Below are 14597 nucleotides of genomic sequence, written 5' to 3' on the forward strand. Positions count from 1 at the left end.
AACTGCTGTCAAAATTATAAAAAGAAAGGCAAAGTATTTATAAAAAATGCTTATTGCACTAGCTATTTTAATGCAATTTTAGATCAGTCTTTTATTAGAAAAGGTTTCAAAGGTCGTGATCCGGACATCGTTTTAAACAATCTGGCCGGTAAGAGTCGGTGCTGTTGTGTTTGAAGGTGTAAAACAGCAGCTGTGCATCAGGACACTTATTATATATTAGTAACTCCTACTTCTATGGAGCTACTTCAATATATGGCAAGAATTATACTACATTTACCAAAGAAATTTACTTAATTACAGTAATGCATTTGTAATTTACAGCTGTCTTAGAGCTACAAGATGCTTCTATAACTGATGTAAATAGAGTGTTTGTTTTACCATTTAGTATTATCTTGTCTTACACTGGCTGTTTTTATTTTATTTTATTTTCCCCCTCCATTCCATATTAAGAAATGAGAGGTTCTGTCTATAGGAGTTTTTGTTTAAAAGAGTTTTGTTTATAAGAGTTCTTCTATTAAGAGAGTGTTTTTTTAAACTTCTTATAAGTTTATCTGTTCTTTTCCTCTGTATCTACTGCGTTGCAACAATGACATTCCCCCATGTGTGGACAATAAAGGATTATCTTATCTTATCTTTCTCTGCATTGTGTGTCCTGATCTGCCATATTTTTATTGATAAAAAAAATAATGAAATCGAGCTGATAAAAATGCATAAACAATCGAGTTGCATTTATTCCTTTTGCATCCAAACGCCTCACAAACTCATCCAAGTAACACGTTCTTGCTTTGCTTTTGATGTGACGAATCAAAATGAGTCAATATTTGCATAAGAATAATTTACCCAGTGTCATTTCCCCTCAGCACTTTTTCTTTTTACTTTGTTTCTGTGGTTTGTGTATTCTCTTCACGTGGACCTGTAAATCGCCCTTCACTCTGAACTCTTTGGCGCACGCCGGACACGCGAAAGGCCTTTCCCCCGTGTGGATCGTCATGTGCCGCTTCAGAGAACTCTTCTGCGGGAAATCGCTGCCGCAAACCGAACACTTGAAAGGTCTCTCCCCCGTGTGGATCCTCGTGTGGATCTTCAGATTGCTGCTCTCCGTGTAGCTCTTGGAACAGAAAGGACAGGCGTACGAGCGGTCCTCCGTGCGGGCCCGCGCCTCTTCGTGAGTCCTCATGTGTCGCTTCAGAGAGCACTGGACGTTGAACTGCTTTGCGCAGACTGAGCACTTGTACGGCTTGTCCCCGGTGTGGATGCGAGCGTGCTGTCTTAGAGCGCCGACGACCGTGAAGCCTTTGTCGCACGTGGGGCACTTGAACGGCCTCTCTCCCGTGTGCGTCCTCATGTGCGCTATGAGGTGGCCCTTTTCGGTGAAGTCCTTCTCGCAGACGGAGCATTTGAAAGGTCGCTCGCCCGTGTGAATTCTCATATGGTTCCTCAGACTGCTGTTTAACATGAAACTCTTGGGACAGAACAAACAGCTGAAAGGCCGCTCCCCCGTGTGCGTCCTCATGTGGATTTTGAGCAGATTGTCGGTTGTGTATTCCTTTGCGCAAAGAGAGCATTTGAATGGTTCCTCCCCCGTGTGAGTCCTCGTATGTACTTTCAGTAAATAGTCTGTCGCAAACTCCATGGTACAAAAAGAACATTTGAAAGGTTTCTCGCCCGTGTGAGTCCTCATGTGCGCCTTGAACGTGAGTAAATACGCAAAATCCTTTCCACACACCGAACAGCTGTATGGTCTTTCCCCGGTGTGGACTTTCATGTGGTTCCTGAGATTCCTCTTTTTTTCAAAGCTTTTATCACACACGGGACATTTGAGTGTCTCGGGCTCCGGGTGTTCCTCTAAGCCTCCATCGGTGTCATCTTCGGTCTCGTCTTTCAGGGTTTGGTGAAGGAAAGACGACGGCTCTTCCTCCTCTTCCTCTTCCTCTTCTTCATCCTCATCCTCACCTTCACTCTTTACGCAAACGTGGAGCAGTTCCGGTTTGATTTTGACCTCCTCTGGTTCTTCTTTAATGTGGAGACGGTCCGAACTGGAGTCTTCTGAACTCTGGACACCTGCAGGAGACAGAAAACTCTCTCACAAACAGGATTTTTGCAAAGACGACATATATAAAGAACGTGGCACAAACGACATAAAACAAACATTTATATCAAAAGAGTGGACATAGACTTCTCACACAGCGCAATGACTGTTTTTGTGTGTTTTTTTGGGAGCTATACACTCAAAATTACAATTATTTTAGAGATATACATATTTGAATATAGAGAAAATGTACTTGTATATTTAAAAATGACCTCAAGACAGAAACGTCTCATGACTCATACCATTTCATTTGACAGGATTTTTAACTCTGCACTTGGAGGTGATTGATATTTATTACTCATCATAACATAAATACATTACCAATATTGTACTTCTGACACACACGTACTGGGAGGCATTTAGCAGTTTTCATTTGTAGGGCAGTGCTGTAGTTAAATTTAATATAATTTCAAACAGAATGACAGATAAACTGTTGTACAATCCAGCAAACATCAGGTGCGTCTTACCTTTGCAGTCTTCCAACTCACTGGAGACACTGTAGGAACAACAAAAAGGGTATTTGTACAAGTACAAATTCAACAAAGAAAGCTCTTAAGACCAAATAGTATGTGTATTTGGGAGTAAATTAGTCAAGATAAAAGAAAAATAATTTTAAGATTGTATAAAGTTACTTTGACGTATTCATGATTAAAAAAAAACTTTGATTATTCAGTTTTTTTAATTTTTATTTAAACAGCTAGTCAAAAAATTATAAAAGAATTATAAAGGTTGAAATATGGTCCTTGAACATTCCTAGAGACATAATATGTATGAATTAAGTGTGTTTAAGAGGACATTTTTTTGTGGTCTTTTTTGACATTTATGTCATAATCAAGGATGGCACAATATTACATAATAAACAATAAACAGCACAATTTAACAATTATTCATAATTATTGAGACTGACCAAACAACAGTGAAATCTTTAATGTTCTTTCATTCCTGTGGTCTTATTCCCCCAGTTTGTGACAGGATTTACACAATTTAACTTTCTGAAATACAAATAAAGTTAAATTTGACAAAAACAGCCAGATAAAAATACATATATGTATTTACATTAAAGTCTATTTTTTAGATTATATATAGAAGTCAAAATACTTAAGTTATGCGATTGTTATTACCGTGTTTTGGTTCTTATGACCTGAATAATCACGATTATCGATTAACCAAATAATCTTGACCTCCCTCATAATGTCACCGTTTTTGCTATAAAATACATATTTTAGAAACTAGTGTATGACTCAGTTACGATTAAGATGATTAGAATACTACAGCGATTATCTCTATAATCGACTAGTCCCTGATGGTCGGTTAATTGTTGCACTGACACTTCTCCATTTGTCAAAACACACACACCGAATTTCAAACCAAACGATGGGAGGTCAAATGGACATTGTTTACGCCTTATTTATGATGTTTTTGTCAGATAAAATCCCTGGTAATGGTAAAATGGCGTCTTATTTAAAGGTAGTCCGCTGGGGCATCGCTTCATTCTAGTGTAACGTTACGTAGCGGCTCTAAACCGACCTTTTGTCCCCGTCCCCGTCCTCACACTCTTCCGGTTCATCCTTCAACTTCACTTCAGACATTTTCACTGTGCGATTAAAAGCTTCTGTTTTGGGGGTTCAGAGTTCAGATGGACATTCATGATTTACGCGCCGCCGTCACTGCAATACGGAAGTCACGTGAGCGGTTCCGGAAGGCGGTTTGAGCTGTGGGTGCGCTCGTTTCACGCACCTCGCCAGCGCGTTGTACGTAATCACGCAAGAATACAAACAATGTTGGTTTCTGCGCTTTGTTGGTTTCTGTTTGAGCAGAATGTAGGAGGGACTGGCTGGTCAGGCTCCAGATTAATGTCTCTAGCGCCAATGTCATGAATATAACATCAACGGTTTAGCCTATTTTTAGTTTTGGGGGTTTATAAATGCCAAATATTGTCATTTTGGGGCTCGTGACTTTACCTTGAACAATGTATCTATTCCTTATTTTATTGTTTTGGGCGGCCTTATTTTTTCATTTTTATTTTATTTTTTAAACTTCCGGTTCACTCCGATCCTGTTTCCTGGTGCGGATTCCGTGGCTGCTACAGGCACGTGTAAACATTAGAGGTGTAAACATTAGAGGCGTAAACATTAGAGGGGTAAACATTAGAGGCGTAAACATTAGAGGCGTAAACATTAGAGGCGTAAACATTAGAGGCGTAAACATTAGAGGTTTATACCATGGCTGTATTAGACCGTATTCTACTTCCGCGGTGTAAACATGCTGCGTTGTGCTGCTGAAGCTGGAGGTTTGCATCATCTGAAGATCCCCCTCGCGTGAACCATGAGCCTGGATGTGACGTTCCTGGGCACCGGCTCCGCTTACCCGTCTCCTCACCGCGGGGCCTCGGCGCTGGTGCTGCGGATGGACGGAGAGTGCTGGATGTTTGACTGCGGAGAGGGAACTCAGACCCAGAGCATGAGGAGCCACATCCGAGCCGGTGTGTGAGGACGGACCACTGTAAATGTGTGCTCAAGTTCACTCACGTAGTACAAGTACACTCACGTAGTACAAGTACACTCACGTAGTACAAGTACACTCACGTAGAACAAGTTCACTCACGTAGTACAAGTACACTCACGTAGTACAAGTTCACTCACGTAGTACAAGTACACTCACGTAGTACAAGTACACTCACGTAGTACAAGTACACTCACGTAGTACAAGTTCACTCACGTAGTACAAGTTCACTCACGTAGAACAAGTTCACTCACGTAGTACAAGTTCACTCACGTAGTACAAGTTTACTCACGTAGTACAAGTACACTCACGTAGTACAAGTTCACTCACGTAGTACAAGTTCACTCACGTAGTACAAGTTCACTCACGTAGTACAAGTACACTCACGTAGTACAAGTCACTCACGTAGTACAAGTACACTCACGTAGTACAAGTACACTCACGTAGAACAAGTTCACTCACGTAGAGCAAGTACACTCACGTAGTACAAGTACACTCACGTAGTACAAGAACACTCACGTAGTACAAGTTCACTCACGTAGTACAAGTTCACTCACGTAGTACAAGTACACTCACGTAGTACAAGTTCACTCACGTAGTACAAGTACACTCACGTAGTACAAGTTCACTCACGTAGTACAAGTACACTCACGTAGTACAAGTACACTCACGTAGAACAAGTTCACTCACGTAGTACAAGTACACTCACGTAGTACAAGTTCACTCACGTAGTACAAGTACACTCACGTAGTACAAGTTCACTCACGTAGTACAAGTTCACTCACGTAGTACAAGTTCACTCACGTAGTACAAGTACACTCACGTAGTACAAGTCACTCACGTAGTACAAGTACACTCACGTAGTACAAGTACACTCACGTAGAACAAGTTCACTCACGTAGAGCAAGTACACTCACGTAGTACAAGTACACTCACGTAGTACAAGAACACTCACGTAGTACAAGTTCACTCACGTAGTACAAGTTCACTCACGTAGTACAAGTACACTCACGTAGTACAAGTTCACTCACGTAGTACAAGTACACTCACGTAGTACAAGTTCACTCACGTAGTACAAGTACACTCACGTAGTACAAGTACACTCACGTAGAACAAGTTCACTCACGTAGTACAAGTACACTCACGTAGTACAAGTTCACTCACGTAGTACAAGTACACTCACGTAGAACAAGTTCACTCACGTAGTACAAGTACACTCACGTAGTACAAGTTCACTCACGTAGTACAAGTTCACTCACGTAGTACAAGTTCACTCACGTAGAACAAGTTCACTCACGTAGTACAAGTTCACTCACGTAGTACAAGTTCACTCACGTAGTACAAGTACACTCACGTAGTACAAGTTCACTCACGTAGTACAAGTTCACTCACGTAGTACAAGTACACTCACGTAGTACAAGTCACTCACGTAGTACAAGTACACTCACGTAGTACAAGTACACTCACGTAGAACAAGTTCACTCACGTAGAGCAAGTACACTCACGTAGTACAAGTACACTCACGTAGTACAAGAACACTCACGTAGTACAAGTTCACTCACGTAGTACAAGTACACTCACGTAGTACAAGTACACTCACGTAGTACAAGTACACTCACGTAGAGCAAGTACACTCACGTAGTACAAGTTCACTCACGTAGTACAAGTTCACTCACGTAGTACAAGTTCACTCGCGTAGTACAAGTTCACTCGCGTAGAACAAGTACACTCACGTAGTACAAGTACACTCACGTAGAACAAGTTCACTCACGTAGTACAAGTTCACTCACGTAGTACAAGTTCACTCACGTAGTACAAGTACACTCACGTAGTACAAGTACACTCACGTAGAACAAGTACACTCACGTAGTACAAGTTCACTCACGTAGTACAAGTTCACTCACGTAGTACAAGTTCACTCACGTAGTACAAGTACACTCACGTAGTACAAGTTCACTCACGTAGTACAAGTACACTCACGTAGAACAAGTACACTCACGTAGTACAAGTTCACTCACGTAGTACAAGTACACTCACGTAGTACAAGTTCACTCACGTAGTACAAGTTCACTCACGTAGTACAAGTTCACTCACGTAGTACAAGTACACTCACGTAGTACAAGTTCACTCACGTAGTACAAGTACACTCACGTAGTACAAGTTTACTCACGTAGAACAAGTTCACTCACGTAGTACAAGTTCACTCACGTAGTACAAGTTCACTCACGTAGTACAAGTACACTCACGTAGTGCAAGTTCACTCACGTAGAGCAAGTACACTCACGTAGTACAAGTTCACTCACGTAGTACAAGTTCACTCACGTAGTACAAGTACACTCACGTAGTACAAGTACACTCACGTAGAACAAGTTCACTCACGTAGAGCAAGTACACTCACGTAGTACAAGTACACTCACGTAGTACAAGTACACTCAAGTAGTACAAGTTCACTCACGTAGTGCAAGTACACTCACGTAGTGCAAGTACACTCACGTAGTACAAGTTCACTCACGTAGTACAAGTTCACTCACGTAGTACAAGTTCACTCACGTAGTACAAGTTCACTCACGTAGTACAAGTACACTCACGTAGTACAAGTTCACTCACGTAGTACAAGTACACTCACGTAGTACAAGTACACTCACGTAGAGCAAGTACACTCACGTAGTGCAAGTACACTCACGTAGAACAAGTTCACTCACGTAGTACAAGTACACTCACGTAGAACAAGTTCACTCACGTAGAGCAAGTACACTCACGTAGTACAAGTTCACTCACGTAGTACAAGTACACTCACGTAGTACAAGTTCACTCACGTAGAACAAGTTCACTCACGTAGTACAAGTTCACTCACGTAGTACAAGTTCACTCACGTAGAACAAGTACACTCACGTAGAGCAAGTACACTCACGTAGTACAAGTTTACTCACGTAGTACAAGTACAGGTACAAGAACATTGTACTAAAGTAAAGATCAAAAGTGCACAATGCAATTTTAAGCACCAATATTTTGTACAAAACTTTAACATTTTGATCTGTTATGTGTGTCTGGATTAGAACATTGATTGTTGTAAGATAAGATAAGATAAGATAAGATATTCCTTTATTGTCCCACATGGGGAAATTTCATTGGTGCAACGCAGGTAGATCCAGAGGTAGATCCAGAAGAACAGATCACTTATAGGAAGTCTGAAAAACACTTTCAGTAGAAGATCTCCTATAAATAAATAAAAACTCCCATAGACAAATAAATAAATAAATACATAAATACCATTGCATGTGATCACGACAGTAATTGCACATGAATATGTGTCACGACAGCACATAGATTGCACATGAATTTCATAGTAATTGCACATGAATTGCACATGAATTTCAACAGCAATTGCACATATGACAGAATTGCACATCAGTATTAGGTTAGGTCAGTATTGCGAGTGTTCAGTACTATCAGTGTTTGTTATAAAGTCTGACAGCAGCAGGAAGGAAAGACCTGCGAAACCTTTCCTTCACACATCGAGGGTGGATCAGTCTCTCACTGAAGCTGCTCTCCAGAGCGGAGAGAGTGTCCTGCAGGGGGTGACACTCATGGTCCAGCATAGATGTGAATCTAGCCAGGACCCTCCTGTCCCCCACCTCCTGCACCGAGTCCAGAGCACAGCCCAGGATGGAGCTGGACTTCTTGATGACTCTGTCCAGCCTCTTCCTCTCCCTCTCTGTGATGCTGCTGCTCCAGCAGGCCACACCGTACAGGAGGGCTGATGCCACCACAGAGTCATAGAATGTCTTCAGGAGTGGCCCTGTCACTCCAAAAGACCTGAGTCTCCTCAGGAGGTAGAGCCGACTCTGGCTCTTCCTGTACAGTGCGTCCGTGTTATGAGTCCAGTCCAGTTTGTGGTTCAGATGAACACCCAGGTACTTGTATGAGTCACTCTCTCAATGTCCCGTCCCTGGATGTTCACTGGTGAGGGGGCAGTGGGGTGGCGTCTGCGGAAATCCACCACCATCTCCTTGGTCTTCCCCGCGTTGATGAGGAGGTGGTTCCACTGACACCAGTCCACAAAGTCCTGCGCGAGTCCCCTGTACTCCGCATCATCGTCGTCCGTGATGAGTCTGATGATGGCAGAGTCGTCAGAGAACTTCTGCAGGACACAGCTGTCCGTGTCATGTCTGAAGTCTGCAGTGTAAAGGGTGAAGAGAAAGGGCGCGAGGACAGTGCCCTGGGGCGCCCCCACACTGCAGGTCCAAGTGTCAGACACACAGTTCCGGGCTCTCACAAACTGGGGTCGGTCTGTGAGGTAGTCCAGGATCCACTCTGCCAGGTAATACTCCACATCAGCCGTCTCCAGCTTGTCCCTCAGGAGCAGCGGCTGGATGGTGTTGAAGGCGCTGGAAAGATCGAAGAACAGAATCCTCACAGAGCTGCCAGGCTTTTCCAGGTGAGAGAGAGAGAGCGGTGCAGCAGGGAGATGACGGCGTCCTCCACTCCGATGCCAGACCGATATAGGATATTGTGTAGGATTTATATTTATTATAATAACTAATTATTATTTATTTTAGGTTTAGGAAAGAAGAAGTCTTGAACTGAACCCACAGGATTTTTAAATGTAACTAATTACAATAACATGCTAGAATTATACTCAATTATTGCACATACAGGTTAAACAGCTACAAAATTCCAATCAAATGAGTAATTTCCAGGGTTTAATACAAATAAAATGTAGCCTCTCTAAATTGTATTTGAGCTTCACTAAAAGTATAAGCTGTGGTATGTAAGTATGTAATAACTCTTTAAACTCTGAATTTTGTCTGTTTAATCACATTAAATACGCAAATAATGTAAAATACACTTGTAAATGTCTTTTTAGGTTCTGATATGACTTAAAAGTGGTTTTCATTTGCCAAATCACCCTTTAATTGTTCATATTTTGTGAACAATAAACAAACTTGATCATTGCAGTTGTTGACACATTTGTACTCGAGGAGGTGAAGTGTATTTTTTGTAACGTTTTAAATCCACTTGTGTTGTCTTCCCAGGCAAGATCTCGAAGGTGTTCATCTCTCATCTCCATGGAGACCACGTGTTTGGGCTGCCTGGTCTGCTGTGCACCGTGAGCCTGAACACGCCCCCTGACTCCCCACAGAGGCCCCGCTGTGTGGACATCTACGGGCCCCGGGGCCTCAGGCACTTCCTCAGGGTGACGCTGGGTCTGACCGCATCACAGCTGCTCTTCCCTTACGCAGGTGACAATACTGTGCAGTACCACCGTGTTCTTAAATAAAGGTTATCTCAATGGGGCGGTTGGGGCCATCATATCACTGCTGAGATATTGTGATAAACATGATGTCAAATTTGGACAGGGACAGGGCCGAAATAAAAGTGTGGTGATTCAGGCAAACGTGTTGTGTCTTATACGTTCATTAATCTGAAACAAAAAGCAAAAAAATATTTGTTTTTTCAGTAAACTTAATATTGCAATTACTGAAACTAAGGATTCCATCTATATTTATTTACCGTATTTTCTGGACTATAAGTCGCTCCGGGGTATAAGTGGCACCAGCCAAAAAATGCATAATAAAGAAGAAAAAAACATATATAAGTCGCACTGGAGTATAAGTCGCATTTTTGGGGAAATGTATTTGATCAAATCCAAGACCAAGAACAGACATTTCATCTTGAAATGTCATTTAAAATAATAACAGATGAGAGAACATGGTGAATAGGTGTACGTATGCTAACGCTAACACCTTCAGCTACATGAGGCACAGACAGAACTGTGGTAAGTGTCTGGTATGTTAACGTAACATATGAACAGTTATTCAGATAACTATAGCATAAAGAACATGCTAACAAGTTTACCAAAGCATCAGTTTTACCCCAAATCACTAAATCCATTGAATTCTTCTTCCTCTGTGTCACTTCTAAACAACTCCACAAACTCAACACAAAGTACAGATTCTTCTTCTGCGTCGCTTAGAGCCTAGAGCGCCCTCTTGTTGTTGTCAACATGTGAAATGCGGTTGCCAGTGTGAAAATAACAAAAAACATTATATTATAATGTGTTAATAATATCATAAGTCGCTCTGGAGTATAAGGCCAAAACTAAGAAAAAAGGTGCGATTTATGATCCGGAAAATACGGTAATTCCCCACTGACTCCACCTTCTTCTAGTCCATGAACTGGAGCCCACGTCTGACCAGTGTCCCGAGGAAGGTCAGCTCAGCAGGGAGGTATGTATGCCACACTTTTCACAAAAATGATAATAATGCATTTCCTTTTGCGATGCTTTTCATGCACAAATGAACAAAACGTCCAGTAAAACTTCACTTACACTTCATTGTGTTGTTTTGAGGTGACGGCGGCGCACGGGGCTCTTCACCCTCAGGAGCAGGAGGGCCGCAGCATTGCCCTGGACCCCGGCTCTGACAGTTACCTGCTGTTTGAGGACGATCGCTTTGAGGTCAGGGCCTTCAGGCTGTTCCACCGAGTTCCGTCCTTTGGCTTCTGCGTTCAGGAGAAGGATCGACCTGGGAGACTCAAGACGGAGCTGCTCAAGGAACTAGGTACATATTTATTCACTAAGCAACAAAAGATCCTGCTTATATTTCTATCAAATATTCATATAATAAGGGTTTAAAGACACATGCTGTTTATCAGTTTGATATGCACAAATAATTAAATATTTTGGTGAACTGGACACATACGACTAAACTATACGTCCAAACTAATCAAACCAATCAAAACAGAGGCAGTGTGACATTTAAGACAAACCTCAAACATTGACTCAGGATGAACCAGGTCTGTAATCACTGATTCTCAAGTGTATGTATATTGTTGTCACGTGTATTGTATTGTGCACAGTGTTGTGTGTTCTTCTTGTCCTGACCTGCCTCAGACTACAGACTGAGAGTAGCCAGTAGGCGAATTCTGGCATATTTTTACATTGTATGTTCATTAATATACACCGTCCCTGTATCTTGTCATGTTTACCCTTATCTTCAAAACCAAAATAGCAGAATATTATAAAACAATCTAATGTTGTCAAAACTTACAGACGTGGGGCAGAAGATGCACTATTAATATTACACTAATATATTAATTTTGGTCTAAAATATGTTATGTTTTATGTGACGCAATTTGTTTTTATATTTATGCCTTTTACTATTCATGGGTCCCAAGTGACGTCACACACTTGTTGCTACTGCCACCTTGAGGCCGAAATCTGCATTTTGCACTGCGAGCTGAGCCAACCAAAAGTCTCAAAACTGAATGTAATAACTGTGGTCAGGAGGGACCAGTGGACTTGCAGAAATCACTCCAGACTGAGGCTGAGCTGTTTGTTTCAGATCGTTAGCAGCTGGCTAATGCTAGTTTACATATTATTGCACGGTTATGCTAATAAACGTGAGGCTACTTACAGACAGTTTGAATTAACCTAATTTCCAACTGTCCTGGTGTTATATTATAGGACCAGACACAAAGTCCGTGCTCTTGAAAGCTTTGTCTGTAGATAAGGATCAAAGCAAAGCCCTTCTGGAAGTATCAACTTTTTAATTTCAATGTTATGCTCTGTTTTTCATGACTAACAGCAGAGATGCCACACATATGGTTCAACATGGCATGACAACAAATAAGTCACGTGACTGAAACCCATGGATACATACTAGAGCTGGGTTTCGATTCAAATTTCAACAATCGATTCGATTCCGATTTTTACGTTTCAAAATCGTTTTTTTCCGATTTTCTCAGATTCCATCCTATTCGATCCGATTTCGATCTGATTTCCGATTCGATCCGATTCGATCCGGGGGTTAATGTTATTCAAAATGAAAAATGTATTTGAACTGTTTCCTTCACTTCATGACTGTGTAGAGAAGCAACATATTAAAACTAGTATTATATCAATATTAAACAGCAAATCTTACAAGTATTGGTAGTTACTGATGGCTGGAAGACTGATGAAAAGGTTAAGGGTCAATCTACCTTCAAGAAAGATAATCCAGGACAATAAATGGAGGACATCATTGAGGTGACTACGTCTGCAACAGTGGATTCTACTGGGACACTAACCAGTGCATTATTATTATGCTTGAAAATAATTAAGAATTCACCCAAAAGCGGTTGCTACCAAAAGCATTTTTATTTTAAAACTGCTCACACACTGCCAGTACTGAAACTGGAAGTATAAAATGTAAACGTTGAGCATTTTTGAAAGAAAAAAAAAAAAAAAGAAATATATATATATATATATATATATATATATATATTACTTTTTAAGATAAGAAAAAATGTTAAATAAAAAAAATAAATAATAATCAGTCATTAATATGCGAATCAATTAAAAATCAGAAAATTGATTTTTTCAACCCAGCTCTAATACATACTATGCTCAGTAAATGCATTTGCACTTGTCAGGTTTTTCACTTGGTCGTCCACTTCGTGCTTATGTCCAAGAAGATGTTGCTTTTTATTGCTGAAAAAATATGTTGAGAAACATGCATTATTACGTGAGTGGGATCACCTCTCCACAGATCTGACCTTACTTGGTCTGCTGGTTTCATCCGCTTATCTCCGTGGAGACGAGCCTGGGGCAAACCCTCAACCGCAGTGTACCTTTAAAGAATATTAGTGAAAATAACAAAACATCTGGCCAGTTTGATGAATTATGAGTATTAATTTGGTCGGGACAGTGCAATGTTACTGGAAGGAGACGAGGTATGCAAATGTAAATAAATGAATAATAATAGATAAATACAACAGAAAATTGACAGTGACCTTTAGACGTAGAGTTAATATATAAAGTGCGTGTGTTACATCACCTGCATTCATCCACCAGGTGTGAAGCCAGGCCCTCTGTACGGCCGCCTGAAGTCCGGAGAGACCCTGACCCTCGACTCCGGGCGCGTGCTGACCCCGGGGGAGGTCCTGGAGGAGGACATCCCGGGCAGGAAGGTGTGCGTGCTGGGCGACTGCAGCTCCGTCCTGGGCCGGGCCCATGTGCGACTGTGCGCCGGGGCGGACATTCTGGTTCACGAGGCCACGCTGGGAGACGAGCAGCAGGAGAAGGCGGCGGAGCACGGACACAGCACCCCAAAGACGGCAGCGGCGGTGGCCTGGGAGTGTCACGTGCGCAAACTGGTGCTGTATCATTTCAGCCAGAGGTACAAGCCCGTCACACTGCAGAAGGACGGGGACGGGGACGACGTGCGAGAGCTGAAGGGACAAGCTGAAGAAGCGCTACAGGGCACCGGCATCGAAGTTGTGTTAGCAGAGGACTTTCTCACGCTTTCTATTCCACTGAAAAGGACCAGGTAGCAACATGCATGTCCATTTACTGTATACATCAGACATTAGGGCTGCAACTGACAATTATTCTAGTTTGATCAGTCGACTAGTCATACCATTTTATTTATATTGTAGATTGCAATTATTAAAAAAGTATTTTAACCAATAATGTGGTGACGGAAAGAGAATATTTCTGAATAAAGTGTACGGTTGATTGAAATCCAGAAATAGTTATTCTTTGTTGATACTTTTTTTGATATTCTTTGTTGTTACGTTAAGTCTTTTGGCATGTGTTTCCAAATCTTGAATATCATATATTATCAAAGTTAGACCGTAATCCATCAGAAATGTGCGAAGTATAAGAACCATCTCTTTACACCCTTGTTTAATAGATTATACTGCAATTATTTTTCCTGCTCTTTTTGCTGCCTTAAATTGTTTTATTATTGATAGGTGCCTAAGATCTATATATTTTAGTTTGTCTTTGTTTGTAAAAACACAGAGCATTAGGAGCATGATCCAACAAAACAAATAACATTTTCCCCCCTTTATGATCACAAAAATCAGTAATTTTAGATTCCATTTGAATTTTCCTTGAACTGCCATTTAATTGCACAGCTCTAATTATGGAAGCAAATCGCACTCCTGTAGTTTCTGCCTGAAATCAATATAAAAATATCTGGAAAATTGTACATTATCCTTTAGCTGAAAATAAAATAAG

The 14597-nt window shown here is 41.3% G+C and overlaps 2 protein-coding genes across 2 annotated transcripts; one reads left to right on the forward strand and one right to left on the reverse strand.

Moving 5' to 3' along the window:
* Positions 1-805: 805 nt before the first annotated feature.
* Positions 806-3678, reverse strand: LOC140347464 (uncharacterized). Its single transcript, XM_072433903.1, has 3 exons — positions 3617-3678; positions 2557-2585; positions 806-2061 (listed from the first exon to the last, which is right to left on the reverse strand). Exons 1-3 carry the CDS (start codon positions 3676-3678, stop codon positions 857-859), a joined length of 1296 nt encoding a protein of 431 aa, XP_072290004.1. The 3' UTR covers positions 806-856.
* A 640-nt stretch (positions 3679-4318) lies between these two features.
* On the forward strand, positions 4319-13967 carry LOC140347273 (zinc phosphodiesterase ELAC protein 1-like). The gene is made up of 5 exons (XM_072433662.1): positions 4319-4571; positions 9628-9834; positions 10763-10821; positions 10944-11154; positions 13428-13967. Exons 1-5 carry the CDS (start codon positions 4415-4417, stop codon positions 13904-13906), a joined length of 1113 nt encoding a protein of 370 aa, XP_072289763.1. The 5' UTR covers positions 4319-4414; the 3' UTR covers positions 13907-13967.
* The last annotated feature ends 630 nt before the right edge of the window (positions 13968-14597 follow it).

This window comes from Eucyclogobius newberryi, unplaced genomic scaffold, assembly GCF_026437365.1.
Source record: "Eucyclogobius newberryi isolate DKJ021-1_F unplaced genomic scaffold, fEucNew1.0.hap1 SCAF_6, whole genome shotgun sequence".
Taxonomy (NCBI): Eukaryota; Metazoa; Chordata; class Actinopteri; order Gobiiformes; family Gobiidae; genus Eucyclogobius; species Eucyclogobius newberryi.